This window comes from Vigna unguiculata, chromosome 6 (assembly GCF_037176805.1).
Source record: "Vigna unguiculata cultivar grain cowpea cultivar isolate G323 ecotype 2 chromosome 6, ASM3717680v1, whole genome shotgun sequence".
Lineage (NCBI taxonomy): Eukaryota > Viridiplantae > Streptophyta > Magnoliopsida > Fabales > Fabaceae > Vigna > Vigna unguiculata.
In genome coordinates this window covers 36,330,218-36,348,457 of record NC_140797.1, presented here as the reverse complement: position 1 = coordinate 36,348,457, position 18,240 = coordinate 36,330,218, and the positions used below count along the sequence as shown (strand labels likewise).

Below are 18,240 nucleotides of genomic sequence, written 5' to 3'. Positions count from 1 at the left end.
TTTTCTCGAATATTCTTTACTTTTTGTCCGCCATTTGGATTAATATGTTTACTTTGAAATGTGGACCTACATCCCTAAAAGAAAAGTAGTGAACCTTGTGTACTATACGTGTATTTTATTTCATTCAAATGAAAAAGTATTAGCATGAAATTTTTTTAGGTTATCCTAATGAAGGGTACTCTTATAAATCCATATAGGGTAAGATAAGGAAGAGTGTCAAATAAATGATAATATGCACCATTAAGGAAATTAATAAAAAAAATATGCGTGAGACAGTGGAATCAGTTTCTTGAGGATTAGGAAAAAGTGTTTTAATGTTATAATTATCTATCTAATGACCATTTCTTAAAAAAGTCATTAAAAAACAAGTTATATCTGTTTACAATAATAAAATTAAGTATTTCGAAAAGAGGCAAATTATTTAGCGAAGAAGTATTCAAAATAATTTCTAATCATAACTAATATTTATATTCTTTTCAATTAAATTAAATATTTGTTCAACATTTGTGAATTAGTTATTGGTGAGAAAAAAGTACTAGAAAGATGGCAGAGAGCATTTTTTTTTTTCTGGAAAAGGAGATTAATAATTGAGGCACTTAAAAAGGTGGCAAAACCTTTCACAATATTGCTCCAACTCAAACAAGCTTCGGAAATGGCACATTGTAGTAATGAGTGCACTCCTGCCTCTTAGATTTTGGTACTAAACGAAAGAAAGTAGTTTTCATTTCAAAAACATGTTAAAAGATAAGTTAAAAAAATAGTTAAATATGTTTTGGTCCCTTAAGTTTGAGTAAAGTTTGGAATTAATTAATTTTCAAATTTTTTAACCAATTTAGTCTTTTATCTTTAGAAATATGTAAATTTAGTCCTTTTAATCAAATTTTGTTAAGTTTATTTAACGTTTCAAAACATTTTATAGTAATATTTGAGTTAACATTGAAGCGAAGATGTATTAAATAGTATAAACAATTCAAATACTATCATGAAATATGCTTGAAACGTCAGATAAACTTAACAAAAATTAGTTAAAAGGACCAAATTCACGCATTTCTACAGACGAAAGACTAAATTGGTTAAAAATTTCGAAAATTGACTAATTCAAAATTTTACTGAAACTTGAGGGATCAAAAACATATTTAACCCTTCAAAAATACCATGTTGATAAATAAAGCAAATTTATATTATTAAATATTTATACATTTTATTTTACAAAATTAATTTTATAAAATTTGTATCTCTGAAAATAGTATCAATATTTTTCAAAACTTATTTTAATGAAATTTGATGTTCGTTAAATTTATTATGCTATTGACAGACAGTTTGTTATCGAATGATTCATTAATATAGTTTCGTGTTTAGATTGATGTATCAAAACAGTATTGTTATCCGAATAATTCTACCAATGTAATTTTAGTGACTTTAATGAATGCATCATTTTGATATTTTACAGTTACAGACATAAGAAAGTGATAAAAGTGGTCCTCCATATGAGCATAACTTTAAATTTTATATCTCCATTATTAAAGATGTTATTGTTTATATAATGCTTGAAATGCACGACAGAATGAATAACCAATGGCACCATATCTCCCTCTGAGCTTCAATCTTTGAGGCTCCACATGCTTTGTCAGTGCTCAGCACCACAACACACCAATGTAATCAAATCACCATGCAGCCCTCACTCAAACCTGCATTTGCCAATTCACACTTATTTACTTCTTTCTCAAATTTGTCAAAAATCTCAAATTGACGAGAAATAAGAAGATTTAAGAATATATCAGGATCACAATTAACGTATTTTACAGAGGTTTCATTCAGGAGAAAATAAACATCCATATGAGTTTAATCACATAAAATATTGATATTATTTTCAATATAAAATTTTGAGACAATAAATTTGTGGATCTTTATCTTTATATAATGCTCTATTTTTCCATTTCTGACCAATGTGGGATTTAAACTCACTTGAATTTCTAATTTATTTTAACTTATATTTTGACCATTCTTCGAGGAAAAATAATAATAATAATAACTTGTGTTAAGAAAATTCAGAATAGCAGAGCCAATGTTGTGGAAGAAAGATGCAGGGTTATAATATGTATGTGTTTGGAAGGTTTCTCTTGAAGAGCATATATACGAATCCAATGAAAGCCAAGCTTTTGTTGTCTGCATAGGTTGTGCTGTCTTGAAATGGAATGATGAAAGGGAAAGAGGTAAAAGGTGCACTGAATGCTTAATTTATTTTTTGTGTGTATAGGATAAGTACATTGTTTGTTATTATTACATAAAGACATTTGTAAACAAACTATAATTACTAGATTGCGTATTCAAACCAAGAAATGCAAAGTAAACCTAAGAAAAAGATATATATATTATTAGTGTTTATAAATTGAGTAACTCTAAAACTTTCATAAGAGATATCCTACACACTACAAAAATGTTTAATACTTCCACTAACATCAACATCAATCTATGTTAAGGAATATCTCAGAGAACAAATTAATATTAAAATTTGCTATAATATCCTACCACACGTACACCGCCAAATTATATATATAATTCAAACATTTGATTTAGATAATCTGCATTGTGTATAAAGTTATAGTGGTGCAATGCAATTTAATCTTCCTTAAAATATTTTGGCTAATTTTAATATGATATTCGGATGGTAATTTTTAAAAGCTTAATTATGGGAACAATCTTTATACGGGAACTAATGTAAAAGAATTAGAGTTCACTCTTTTTAGGAACAACCAATGTAGAAATAATAGCTAACGTTTATATTTTTCTTCTACTTTTTATTTTTACTTGTATTTATTTTATTGAGAAAAACTTCTTTCGTCGAATATTGAAGAACATTTTTTTTTTCACCACGTTTTGTTTTGAATTTTCGAATATTGAATTATTATTATTATTACACAAGACAAGAATATATATTTTTAACGACAATTATTTAATGGAAATAAGTTTTTTAACAAGTTTTATATTTTTATGGAAATATACTTACTAAATATTTAAAAATAATAATTGTTATTTTTTTAATATAGTTTTTTAAGAAAGACAATAATTAATCAATATCCTTTTTATTACATAGCTTTCTAATTTTTGTTATTCTCAAATACTGAACATCAAAGAAAACATATAAAAGTATATTTGTATGATGAATGCATGATAAAATAAATGTTAAGGTTATCTCAATTTTATAAAATCAGTATGTAAGATAAATTTGTATTTACTTATGTAATATTAATTGACTTTTTCTCTAATCTACATGGAATTTCTAACACAAATAGAATACATGGAATTTTTAACACAAATAGAATAATAGACTCGATAAACAACAAATTTATCTGTCATAAACTACTTTAAATATTATATTAATAGTAAATTTTATAAGTTTAACTCAATCTTACAATATTGATTTATAAAATAACACTTACACCTATTTATAAATTATAAATTGATTTTACTTTTTACCGATGTTAGAATTTTAATTTATTATTGATAATGAAAAATCACATAATATTTTAAAATATGAAAATGCACATTTGTGATGTATGAAAGCTAATTATATAAGAATTTTCGGTTAAGAAATTACGTTAACTAAAAAAATTGTTTTTCAATCAAAATATTATATTTTTTTCCATTAAGGCAAAGTTTTTTGACCCAGCACTTATGGATACAAACAAATTGATCATAAAGAAACTATTTAATAAATAAAGTGAAATTCGAAAATGTTTACCGAAACACAGTTTCATTACATCTAATTTATAAAATTGTTTAATACATATCTCTGAAGAGAAATCTCTTAACACCCATTGAGGTGATTGAGTCAGGGATAGACCTCAGCAACCACAACGTATCATTGACTAGATTCTCTTATCCATTCTTTTACACCACTTTATTCATAAGATAAAACCAAAAATTAAGTCACAAATACCACAATAGCAGACTCCGTATAATCCTTCAAATTAATCCAATATTTTTAATTTTAAATATACAACTATGTTAAATCTAATTAAAAAATTTACATAGTTAAATATAAACTAATTTAAATTTAGAAAAAGTTATTTTCAAAAGTTTTCTTTTTATCGGCGAGTGCGGCGGGCGCACGCGGAATGAGTCAGAAGCATTCCTTTAAAAATGATTTCGAAAGTGGGAATAAAGTAAAACCAAACATGCCCTTAAATGGGACTAATAAAAGCTAACCATACATTCTCATGTGATAATTAAAAGCATAAAGAAAAATAGAAATAATCAGAAATAATCACGTTTGGCTTCGATCTCTGCACCATTGCCAGAAAATAAAGAAAGAAAGGGAAATGTGCTCCAACAGGATATAAGAAAAAAACAACATATATTTTAAGTAGTTTTAGAATATAAAAAAATAAAAAATTTATTTAAAAGATATTACCTAAAATTATAAGAAAAAGTTATTAAAATTAAATCGATATTTCTCAGAAAATATTTTCTACGATCATAATCAATTTGATTCCAAACTTTCGTATCTAATAGTTGTTTATATGTTTCCAACAACAGTACATTAGGACATTTTAGGGACTTGTTCAATCATCACCAAATCACTCGTCAAAAGATAAAACTTACATAAAGAAAAGCATAAAAAAATGGAGGGGAAGAAAAAGAAAGAACAGAGAAAAAGAGGAAGAAAATAAAAAAAATAGGACCTACACACCTCACATTTTCGATTCATCACTCTTGTGTCCTCACATTGCTCCACCTTCATTTTGAACGTCATTCTCGACTTTTAGATAATTTATCTTCGTCACACTCATGCACCTCATAATGTGACATAATATGGACCAGTTTTCATACCAAATATATGCTCATTTAATCACATTATATCATACCAAAACATATGTTCAGTACTTATATACATCCAAACTAAATGACACCAATTTTGTAAATGGTTTGTAGTTTGGTAAGGATAGTATAAGTTATCAAATTTGTTAGCACAATTTTGTCTTTTTCAAAATTTGATTTGATTTCGTATCTTCAATTATTTTTTCTTTAAATTTAATTTTTATTTTATTTTTTTTTAAAAATAAAATACTGAAATAATCAAATTTATGTAAAATTGTTAGGTTTACCGAGGAAGTGAAGAGGTTCATCAGATAAATATAATACCAATGAAATCTGAGTCCAACAATATAAACCATTGATACTTCTTAGTCCAAAATCTTAAGGTAATGAATTTATGAGTCTTCATCCTTATATGATCACTTTTTTATATCAATCTAATGTGGGACTTAGACTCAATTTCCAACGCATATGTATTATAATTTTATTTTATTTTTAACTTATGTAAAATATTTAAATCTTCAAAGTAACTTAATACTGTTAAAATTCACATTTCATTTTTATAGAAAATGAAAACAAATTCCATTCTTTGTCAAATTAGCACCAAGACATGATTCTTACCAATAATAATAATTTTTCTTACCAAAAACTCATTCAATACCAAACCAAGAAATATTTTCCATATATATAAGATCTTACCATCTTCACCACAAAGATAAACACACCATTATTATCAACAATGGTTCCCTCACAAGAGGCCTATGCACTTGCATCTTCCACATACCCAGCACAAATTTAAGGTTATCTCCACTTAATTAACTTTTCTTATCTTTCATGACGCATTTTAAAAAGGAAGACTTAATTTATTTAAATCAACTTTTTACTTTTTGCAACATGTTTCTTTCATTTCTCTCTACACTTTCCACGAGTATATGTACTTAAAAAAAAAAATAAAAACAAAGTCTAAGTCATACATGTGATTCACTTTGCATGATGCTTCTAGTTGGTTCGATATCTTTGATGATATGTTTCAAACATCAGAGATTTTAGTCTTTGAAAATTTACATTTATAACAATGTTAACGTGTTTTTTAAAACAATAGAAATCCTAGTCTTTACTCATTTTATGACAATGTTAACGTTGAGAATCTCACGTTCACCAATGATGATAGCCAAATTAAAATATATCTAATATTTATTTTCTAAACTAATTTTATGAAATAAAATTAGACCTAAATCCAAATATTAACGTACGTGATGTATACTTTTTTTAACTAAGGCGTACATTATGAAATATTTTAAAGAACATCAAAGAACAATTGTACTTTGACAAATCAGATTAATCAAATCTTAGAAAGAACATTAATATTTTTGACAAGGGAACCATAACAACATACCTATTTTGGCAAGTAATCATGGTTACTCTAAAAAGAATATGAATGTTTATAAAATAAGAAAGTACTTCCTTATAGACAAATCAGATTAATAAATTTTGTGAGAAGAACATTGCCATATATTGGCACCCCATTATAAGGAAAGAACTAATTTTTAAAAATAATTATGTCAGTATTTTAATTATATTAAATGTTATATAATACTTACTTAAAAAAGTTATAATTAAAGTCACACTTACCCCAGTGGTTCAAAATGTAGAAATAAATTTAAACCACAAGTGCACAAAAGTTAAACAATTTAGAAACTCGAGTCCCTGTGAACAGACCAGCCATCACAGAATTTTCTTGGATAGATACAAAGAATTATTTTAAAAGGGCATTTTGTGTACACATTTTTTAGAAGAAAAAAAAGAAGAGAATCAACCTTTGAACTCTCTGTACCCTGTGTGTCTCACACCAGAAACACAAGGACAGTGCAATCTTGTTGTAGTCACAAACACTGAAACATATATATATATATATATATATATATATATATATATATTATATATACACAGAAAAAAGCTTGTTTTCATGTCCATGGCTGGTACTGAGCAAGGTGAGAGATGCTCCTCCATCATCACCATACCCCTTTTGGAAGATGAAAGATTGCACCGAGTGAATGGCTCAGATGAAGTGTTGGATGCCAAAACTTGGGATCTGCACACATCTCATGAGGGTAACACCTCCTTTTTCAAGACCTGTTTCAATCTGATTAATGCCCTCTCAGGTAATTTGCATGCCCTCTTTTCTCTTTCTGGTTTTCTTGCTTTCGCATGTATTAAAAAGTCGTTCTTTTTCATCAAAGTTTGAATCTTGTTAGATTCAATTTGGTTGGTTTCAGAATCATTGTTACCATATCCATGATGACGATGATACATATGCACTCTCTCTTTCTTTCTTTCTTTTTCTTGAGTTTTGGTCCTTTTTGGTATCTTGCTTTTTCTTGAAGGATCGAAGATCTTATTGCTTGTTACATGAATGCCTTAAAAACTGATAATATTTGTGAGAGTTTTTCATGGTTATTTGTCTGAGAGTGAGGGAAAATGCATCTTTTTTCTGTCTAAAAACGTCTGAAGATTTTAGAGTTAATATTACTATTGCTGATTACAATTAAAGCTTAAGAATTCTCGTATAGTATAAAGAGGTGTGAAAGTTTTGATTTTGGAAGAAGTTCTTAATCTGGGAAAAAAAAATCATCAGATTCTGGGTTCGAAAGTTTTGCTTCTGTAACTACTTGACTATAATAAGGGTATGAATGTTATTGGGTAGGAGAAACTCCACTCTAAATAGACATTAAGAAAAAAAATCAAGAAATGATTATTTACATGAAATCTGCTTTTAGTTTTTGAACTTGACTTTTTCTTAAAGGATATAATTTTATTTAAAATAGATTTAAAATCTTTCTATGACGTGCTCTTTAAGTGTAAATTAATAAATATACATTTTAATGAACATATTAAAAGGCCTAAGTATTTGGCACTAAAGTATATTTATCTTGGTACAAAACATATTAAAAATCCCGTAATACACTACCTTATAAACAATATTTTGCTTATTTACTTAAATAGTTGTTAACTTATAAATTAAAATTTAATTTTAATTTATTTTTTTAATCTAACGGATGAATTATAAATTAAAAAAATTAGTCTAAATTATTCAATAGGAAAGATTCAGACAGATTAAGTTAATCTGAATAATGTTATAAATTCTTATCCCTACTCATACATTATATATATGTATATATATTATTAAACATGATTTTTATCTGGATACACTGTTATATTTTAAATTTTTATATACTATTAATTAAATAATTAAATTTAATTTATGACTTTTAAAATAATTATTGTAAAAATTAAAATTATATGATGTATAATAATTTACGACTGAGAAAAGTGTAAATTTATCAGCGTATCTTAATAAGTGCTGTAAAAATGAATTAAAGGAAAATAATAATATTTATTACTCAAAACATAAAATATTTGTATATAGTAATACATTAATTAATAATAAAAAAAATATTACAGAAGAATTAGAATAATTTTGTTTTATGATATATACCTACTCTGTTTTGACTTTTGTCCATACATGGAACGCATGTAGCTTTTCTTTGTGTTCATTTAAGGATGTAGCACGGAATAAGCACTCACGTGACAGTGTTACAGATGTTTCAATGATACAGAAAATGCTATTTTCCATCATCACTAAAGTTTGAAGTATGCTGCAAAATGTGCAGTTACAAATCCAACCGTTAGAATTTTATGATATTTTAATTTTAGATATAAATTCACAATAAATTAAATGGATAGGATTTGTGAAGTTCCACTTGCAATTACAGACAATTAATTAAATACACTTATAATATAAATTTCTTTCTATATATGAATACATACTATAAACAATATTTATATGTGTATTATTATTGTTTTCTAAAATTAGATTCAGAAACTAATATATCAATTTTATCTCTTCGTGTGGGAACAAATTACCTTTCATGTTTAATTATAATAATCTGATAATATAAATGATATTTTGACCACTATAATAATTTTTATTTGATTAGTAGTGTAAAAACTATATTTATAATGTTTTCTTTAATAAATTAATTTAACATATACCTATTTTTTGGTACAAGAATTTACTTCAATGTGAATGTAATTTTTTTTATGCATTATCACGTGTTAATGAATTAAACAGTATCGTAAAATAATCAAATCCATTTAACTGTGTGTAAAACTTTACACAAGCATCAATGCTGATAAACTTTATCAACAGAGACTAAATTTGAAGAATTTAAGGATTATTGAAGCTTACATGACTATGATTTGTGGTGCTATGGTGTCAGGAGTTGGTATTATCTCCATGCCTTATGCACTGTCATCTGGGGGATGGTTAAGCATTTCACTACTGTTTGTGATAGCCGTGGCTTGTTGTTACACTGGGATGTTGGTGAAAAGATGCATGGACATGGATCCTGATATCAGAACCTTCCCTGACATAGGTCAACGTGCATTTGGATACAAGGGGAGGTTGATGGTATCAATCGCCATGAATTCTGAGCTTTATCTTGTTGTAACAGGCTTTCTCATTTTAGAGGGTGACAACCTTAACAAATTAGTACCAAATATCCAAGTTAACCTTGCAGGGGTAACAATCGGTGGTGCAACAATTTTTACCATAGTTGCTGCTCTTGCTGTTCTTCCTAGTCTTCTGTTAGAGGATATGAGCATGCTCTCTTATGTGTCTGCAAGTGGGGCTTTGGCTTCTTCCATCTTCCTCCTCTCTCTGTTTTGGAATGGTACCATTGATGGCACTGGTTTTCATGCAAAGGGAAAACTCTTCAGATTCAGTGGAATACCTGCTGCTGCTAGCTTATATGCCTTCTGTTACAGTGCACATCCCATTCTTCCCACTCTCTACAATTCCATGAGAGACAAAACTCAGTTCTCCAGGGTAAGAACACAACAACTTTTGCTACTCTTGCACCATTTATATACTCTGTGAAATTTACACTACGTTAAGAAGTGAACTTTAAGTCTAACTCAACTCACATAACAGTTTGTAAGATGAGATATGCACCCACTTATATATTATAAACTCGTCTTTCTTTTGATCGATGTGATCTTGGAAATTCAAGTATAGGTCTAAGTTTCACGTTTGGTAGAAATGAGATAAATATAAAGACCCATAAATCTGTTGTCTTAAGATTTTGTATTGAGGGTGGTGTCAATGCTTTATATGATTAGACTCAGGTCTTATTAGTGTTGTGTTTTCCTAGTAAACCTCCCCTCTAGACCTAACAAGATCTCCAACTGCTTCATTTTGATGATTTGACTCGCTATATAGTTAACAAGAGTTTGTGTTTCTCTGTATTTGCAGGTTCTGTCTACGTGCTTTTCAGTGTGCACTCTTGGTTATGCAGCAGCAGGTGTTTTGGGGTACCTAATGTTTGGACAAGAGGTTGAATCACAGGTGACTTTGAACCTTCCAACAAGCAAGTTCAGTTCACATGTGGCAATATTCACCACCTTGGTCAATCCTATAACAAAATATGCATTGATGCTTACCCCAGTCATAAATGCTGTGAAAAACAAGATTTCATGGCACTACAACAAAAGATTCACACACACACTTGTTAGCACCTCCATTCTCGTAAGCTCTCTAATTGTAGCTGTGGCCATACCCTTGTTTGGATATCTCATGTCACTGATTGGGGCATTGCTGAGTGTGTCAGCTTCAATTCTAGTGCCATCAGTGTGCTACTTGAAGATTTCAGGAGCTTACAAGACTTTTGGGTCTGAAATGATCATCAACTATTCGATAATAGTGTTGGGGGTTACTATTGCTTGTGTGGGTACTTACACATCTCTTGTAGATATAGTTCATAACTTGTAAGTGTTGGTGGATTCGATGGTTCATTTTGGAAAATAATTGAAGCTGTTATGTTTCTTTGTACTTGAGTGTGTAAAGATGTGCTTTTGTCAATACTTAGAAAACCTGTATCGACATTTTTTGTAAGGCATAATCTTTGTCGGATATATCTTCTTGTCATTTCAACATGTTTCAGAGATTATTCTGTTCTAGAGTGTGTTTTTCTGAATGAGGTACCAAGACGTTTTTGGCTTTATTTGTTTGTGTTGGAGATTCTACGATAAGCAAATTTACATTGTATGGTATGTATGGTGTAAACTTTATTTTATAAATTAGTTTTATAGAATTAAATTACATTCAAATTTTACTTCATTTAAAAAAATTTGTGAGATGTTATCCTTAATAGTTCGCTACAATAATCCGGTTAATTAATTTATAAAGTTTAGAATCGGTTTTAACAGGATGATATATAATAGCATTGATTACACCAAGAATAAACTCTTGCTATAATGTTAAAATTAAAATTACTTATTGTTGAAATCGATTTAATTGATGCTAACTCGTAATTTATAAATTAATTTATTTTTTAGTTAGAGTCCATTAAAGTGATTCTAATAAAAGCATACTTTTGATTTGCAAATAATTTTTCTCTTTTTGGTGCTTTGTAGCATTTTTTCCTACTGCTTTGTAGTATTTAATATCAAGCATTTTCTTGTTAGTCTTCTAATAGTAAGAGTTATTAAATTATCCTAAGAAAAACATTGATGTTGAAGTGTATAGTTTTTTTCATATAATATAAGATTATGAGAAATAGTTATTGAAACTTGATTCTCAATAAAGATTTTAGTGTCTTCCGTCTACTCAAAATTAAGATCATTCAATATTTTCCTAAGGCACAAGGCTTGATTGATAGTAAGAGTTGCAACAATAAACTCTTTTAATAATAAATAGATTTGGTGTTTCTTACTTTTTGAACTTCAAGAGAAAACTCCACGTCCAAGACTAAAGAAATATTCTGAGGTGCTTTTCATGTCATCAATGAACCTGTCTAGACACCGTTAAAAAACTCCAACAACTTGAAACTCTTGCTTTTCTTGAACTTAATGCCAAAATTAGTTGTAGCTTTGATGTATCTAATTAGTCTTCTTGCAGCCTTCAGGTGTGTCACTTGTACAATGCATGAACAAGATAAAAATACTTATAATAGTTAACATGTGTTGCATGTGACATAAATTGTCCCATGACAGAGGTCAAGTAGGTTGGGTCACAATTGGATAGTGGCACTTGAGCTATTACACTCTTAAGTAAAAAGAGTTGCACCCTGACTAATGGCTATAGCTTTTAGTCTAGTGGTAAGCGCTTGATCCTAACAATTAGTATCAGAGCCAAGATCACGAGTTCAATTTTTGGTGGGCAATTGTTAAGGGGGAGATTTTTGTGGGTTGGTGGGCCAAGTCACAATTCAAGTGGGATTCATAGTAGGACAATTGCTGAGAGGTAGATTGTTGCATGTGGCATCAATTGTACCGTGACGGAGGCTAAGTGGGCCGGGTCACAAGACTAATGGCTATAATTTTTTGTCTAAAAGCGTTTGATCCTAACAATAATTTTGATCTTGTTATTGTTACATCAAATACCCAATCAAACTCCTGAAGTATGTCTCATTTACTCTTTGAATTCCACCTTCCTGGTTAAAGTTTTCCTTTATATTCACAGGATTAGTCATTGATTTGCACCCTTCCATACAAAACTTTTAAAAATTCGGGTACCAATTTGAGATTTTGACTCTAAAATGGGGACCAAAAGCATAACTACACCTATTTTTATTAAACATTTTAATAATATTAAGTTTATTTAAATTTTTATTTTACATTAAACTTTACTTATATTTTGTTTTAAAAATTTTAAAATATTTATTTTAACTTGTTACAAAATTGTTTTAAATAATTTATATACAAATGTTAGAGTTGGTTTAAAAATAACAATTTCATAAATTTAAATATAAAATTTTAAAACAATTTTGTTAAAAGTTAAATTAAATATATTTAAAATTTTAAAATAAATGGACTGAAATGTAATCAAAGTAACAAACATATGGACCAAATTGAGATTCGGACAATGACTTGACATGTGTCACCTTTACTGACTTGACACGTGGCACAATATTGACGTGACACGTTAAATGAATAATTTTCAAAAAAAAAATTTAAAAAAAATCAACAAAAATTCAAAAAAAAATGAGGTGCTGACACGTGTCACATCTTAAACACCGTTACCACCATACTAACAAAATGGATTTAATTATTACGCATTTTCAAAAATATGGACTTAATTGAGACTAAAAAAATCTTAGGATCTGATTGAGATTTTTGAACAAAAACATAGTCCAATAGAATATTTTAACCTATAGAAATTAGTTGTATCATGTGTTCACAGGACAAGCATTTCATGCCTGACAAATTTTAGCACATCTTTTACGGAATATTTTTACATTTTATAGTTTTACAAATATTATATCTAAGAATGCTACTGTTTAGTATTTTATCATTTAAAAAAAATTAAATACATTAATTTAAAAATCTAAATAAGTTTTTAAAAATATTTTCATTCTTGGTGAAAACCATTTATAAAATTATTTTAGAAATTATAAAATGTTAAACGTGAAAAAACTCACACACTCATGATCTTTTTGAATTCTGAGTTTTATCTAGTTGTAACATGTTTTATGATTGATTTAATTATTTGGATGATACTTATTTTTTGTAGAAATGTGTCAATTTGGTATCTGTGGTTAAGAAAGTGTCAATTGTGTTTCAACTTTAAAAAAAAAAGAATTAATGTCGTTAATGGTGTGTGTCATTCTCTAGTTTTTTTTTTTTAATTTTAATTTTTTTTACAAACTTTTTTGTTGTCACATATCAAGTTTCTGGTGTGACACATGACAATGTCAGTGTCATGTGTGTGAAATTTTATTCTACTTATCTCAATTTTGTCCCCATATATATTTCATTGTTTCAATTTAGTTTCCACTTTTATGTCTTTGGTTCAATTTTGTTCCAATTTTTTTTAATAATTGAAGTATATTCTTTAATCTGTTAGTTTTTATAAGATTGAAACTAATTAAGTATAAATATTTTTATAAAATTAAGTACTGATATTTACATTAATATTTTGTGGTAAAAAAATATTATACTAATAGAATAATATAGTCACCCACTTTTTTTCTCTTCAAAATAGAGTAATATTCACTACTAAAAAAACTTATATTTCCTGACAATTTTGTTTTGAAAATTTTTTCGTAGGAAATACCTACAAATTTTGTTGTGAAAAAAAATTTGCAAGATATTGCTACCAATTTTCTTGTAAAATATTTTGTATAAAACACTTTTCACAACAAATTTTGTAGGAAATACTTGCAAATTTTATAATTTTGTAGGAAATGATTATCTACGAAAGAATTACCTGTCAATTAAAATTCTTAAAAAAAATGGCAAAAAAAAATCTCTTCCTGCAAATTTTTTTAACAAATTTACAAGAAAAATCCCATGTAATATGAGAATTTCTAGTAGTGATTGTCTTTCCCCAATTTCAGACCAAATTTATTATTTGTATAAATGTTATACTAATATTTTTTATTAAAAATTACTTTTTAACATATTACATTATTGTATATTATTAACCCATATTTTATTAATGTATTCGTTGACCACTAAATTTTAATATAAATATCAGTACTTAATTTTGTAAAAATATTTATTCTTAATTAATTTTAATTTTATAAAAAATGGATTATAAAAATATATTTCAATTATTAAAAAAATTAGGAAAAATATGAATCAAAGACACATAAGTGAGGACTAAATTGAAATAATGATATATATATATATATATATATATATATATATATATATAGACTAAATTGAAATTAAGACAATGACATTTTGCACACGTGACATTATCTTGTCACGTGACACTGAGATTGTCACATATCAAGAATTGATACGTGACAACAAAATAACTTTACAAAAAAAGTAAAAATAAAAATAAAGTATCAGATAGTGATAATATGATGCATTGTTAATCGTATTATTCTTTTATAAAAGAGACCTAATTTAGACTCGTTTTAAAAATAGGAATGCAAAGTGAGTATCATTAAATTATTAAACATTTCTTATTCCATGTTCCATGCATTGGGATCTATTAAAATATAATGGTTAGGGCATTCACTTTTTATTACATGGAACGACTTAATAAATTTTGATATTAATCTTAGAGCACAATCTTCAAACTGTATTAGTTAGGAAATTAATTAAGGTTTCTCAAGCTGCATAATCAGAGGCAGATGATAGAAGGGGCAGCGGGGTCACGGCCCCCTCCCCAAATTGTTTTAATTATTTTTATTTTATTTATATTTTAAATTTTTTTAATTATATAAATTTTAAAATTTTTTAAATTGTATGTATCTTTTTAAATTAAGTTAATATTATATTAAAAATTAATAAAAATTAAATTAAACATTTTTAATTTATTTTATAAAATAAAATAACAAAATAATAAAATATAAAATTAAATATATAAAAAAACAAAATTATTAAGATATTTTTTATTTTTTGAGTTTTTCGTATATTATATTAATCTCTCATCTTATTTATTTTCTTTTGTTACTAAAAAAAAGTTAGATAAAAATTCATTATTTTCTTTATATTTTTTCATATCTTCTCTTCCATTCATAAATAAATAAAAATAGGTAACTTTCTCTTGTTTATAGTGAAATATTTATTTAACATTTAGCACTATTTTTTATCTCATGACCTTTTAGTATATTTATTTTTTATTAATATAGGAGAAGAAGCAATATATTATGTGATTTTTCATAGCCGATTTTTAATTTTAACTTGATTATCATAGTTTTTTTTAGTAATTATGTCTCAACTTTTGATTAGATTATGATAAATTATTTTCTATTCTTAAACTTATTTTCTAAATAGGTATATTGATGAAAAATAAAGGAATAAATTTATTTTTTAAAATTGATGGAAAAACTGTCGATGAAGATAAAAATATGATAATATGGTTTCTCATCGCATAACAATGAAATGAAAGCTTGTGAAGACTTTTTTGAATCAAATGCACGTTAATAAAATGGAAGATAAATATTTTGTAGATAATTTGGTTATTTACATCGAAAAAAGTTAACTGAAAAATTTAATTATGGTTCAATTACCATGAGTTCAAAAATATGAAAAAAAAGATAAACATTCCTTTATATATGTTTAATTTCTTTGATAGTTATAGATATACTAGATTATGTATTCATTTTAATTGAATTAGTCACAATAATATTAAATATATAAATTTTGAGTATATTATTTTGGCTCCTAAAAAATTTTGGTGAAGATCCGCCATTGTGCATAATAGTGTTCTTTGTTAAAAATAAGGTTAAATTATTCTTTTGGTCATTCTATTTGTTCAGTAATATCAGTTTGGTCCTCAATTTTTTTGTTGTCTCAATTTGATCATCATTTTCTTAAGAATGATTCAATTTAATCCTTACCGGTAATTTGATTAGACGATGTTAAAGTCAACGTCACATGTCAATTTATAATTTTTTTGAATTTTTGAATTTTTTTATTTTTTACACATGTCACTTTGCACTTGTGCCACGTGTCAAAATGATTCAATTTGGTTCTTATATTTGTTTTTAGTTTCAATTTAGTCTCAATTTTTGTAAAAATAAACCAATATTGTCCCTCCTTAAATTTACTCTCAATGTACTTTTTTTATAAATCTTATGGTGATATTCTCACTAAAATTAACGTTTTATTAAATATTTCTAAAAATATTTTAAATTAATTTTAAATCTTATATAAAATATTAAATTTTTGTTTTGTTTTAAATTTGAAATTTAGTCTAAACTTATGTGTGACAAATTATTAAATATTTAATCTTCACTAAATTTATATAATATGACACACTTAACGTCTTTATATACGAAGATTAAACTAATATTACTTAACATGTAGAAGATGGAAAAAAAATTAAGATTAAAACAAATACGAAAGAAACTGATATTAGCATCACAATAATTTGATGTGATGGAAATATATATTAAATATAATAATGCATTGTCCCAAAGATGAATGAAGAAGAGATGGAAGCACTTGAAGTTGGGTATAGAGTTTAGATAGCTTAGCGTGACGGTGACGCATTCAGAACAGGTTGCATGCCGTTTTCTGCTAAAACAAAGACCCTGTCTTGTCCATTCGCTGATAAAGGTTACGAACCTAGCTCCACTAAGCTCATCAACATAAACACTAATTAATTAATTAATTACTAAATTAAGTAATTAAACCATTCACCGATAAACTTTCATCACGTCATTACTAAATTTTGTTAATTAAGAAATAAATTTTTAATCTAATTCAATTTTACAAAATTAATTTGTAATTTATAATGTGAAATTTATATTTTATTTATATATTATAAAATTGTCTACTTTGTAATTAATGTAAAACTTTAACAAAATTCAAATACAATAAAAAAAAATAACTATAGCAAATATTATCGATCTCATCTTTATGTAATGGTATATATTTCTGTTTTCTCTGACTTTTGTTTATAAAGTCAACTTTTAATTAGGTATACTTTAGAGAGAGAAGAGAACATTTTTAAATTTAATCTAGTAAACATAAAATGCATTAACTAATTTAATCAATTATTTTTCTTATATTTGGGTCAGACGATTATTTTCAAATCTAGAAACATATAAAATATGGTCTATTTAATGTTGCCTGGGAACGGCTTGTTCAACATAACAGACTTAATCTTTATTGCTATAAAAAAATTGGCATCACCACCTTCATTTAGGTTAATTAGTGCTTAATTACTCAAAGTTAATTTACAGGGTGGAGCATCAATTTCTTGGTAATTATGATGTCGTTGTGAAGCTGGCTTTCGGCATTAAAGAAAGTTGAATTGTTATTATGTCGTATGGTTTGCAGCAAAACATTAAAGAATATTCATTAATTAAAAAGCTAGTGTGTACTGAATAAGTTTGCTAAAATATTTTAAGATAACTAATGTCGTTTGAGTGCCAAAAACATTTTTTTTTATGAAAAAGAGAAAAAAATATAAAACTGAAAGAGGAGAAGAAAACTTTTAACCATTTATTGTTTATTACAAATTTGTAGATTCATAAAATCTCAACTATTCTCTCAATTAAATGCTCAATTTTATTTTTCCGAGTAACAGTATCTTCTAATATTTGAAAAACAATATGCAGAAAGAGAGCAACAATGGATGATGTTCATCGTTTTGTGGTGTCACATTCAGAGAAGATTGGATTTCGTTCTCCTTATTCTTATTGTTCCTTTTTTTAATGGAATGTTACACTCACGCACCCAACCCCAACATCTTGCTCTTACTTGTTTTTCACTCCATCAATATCTTTTGCCCCAATTCTCCATGTTCCACTCGTGTGGATGTTAGGGAAAAGATTTTGATAATTAGGCACAAATTAACACCTAACTACTCTTTTCGATTAAAGAAAAGTCATTCACAACTATAATCCACACATTTTTCTAGCTGAAATTTCATCATCGATAAAAAAAATAAGA

At 26.8% G+C, this 18,240-nt stretch overlaps 1 protein-coding gene across 1 annotated transcript; it reads left to right on the top strand.

Annotated features, from left to right (window-relative positions):
* Nucleotides 1-6,569: 6,569 nt before the first annotated feature.
* LOC114188255 (amino acid transporter AVT1I-like) lies at nt 6,570-10,810 on the top strand. The gene is made up of 3 exons (XM_028076830.2): nt 6,570-6,980; nt 9,099-9,706; nt 10,133-10,810. The coding sequence occupies exons 1-3, from the start codon at nt 6,785-6,787 to the stop codon at nt 10,646-10,648; spliced, it is 1,320 nt and encodes a 439-aa protein (XP_027932631.1). The 5' UTR covers nt 6,570-6,784; the 3' UTR covers nt 10,649-10,810.
* The last annotated feature ends 7,430 nt before the right edge of the window (nt 10,811-18,240 follow it).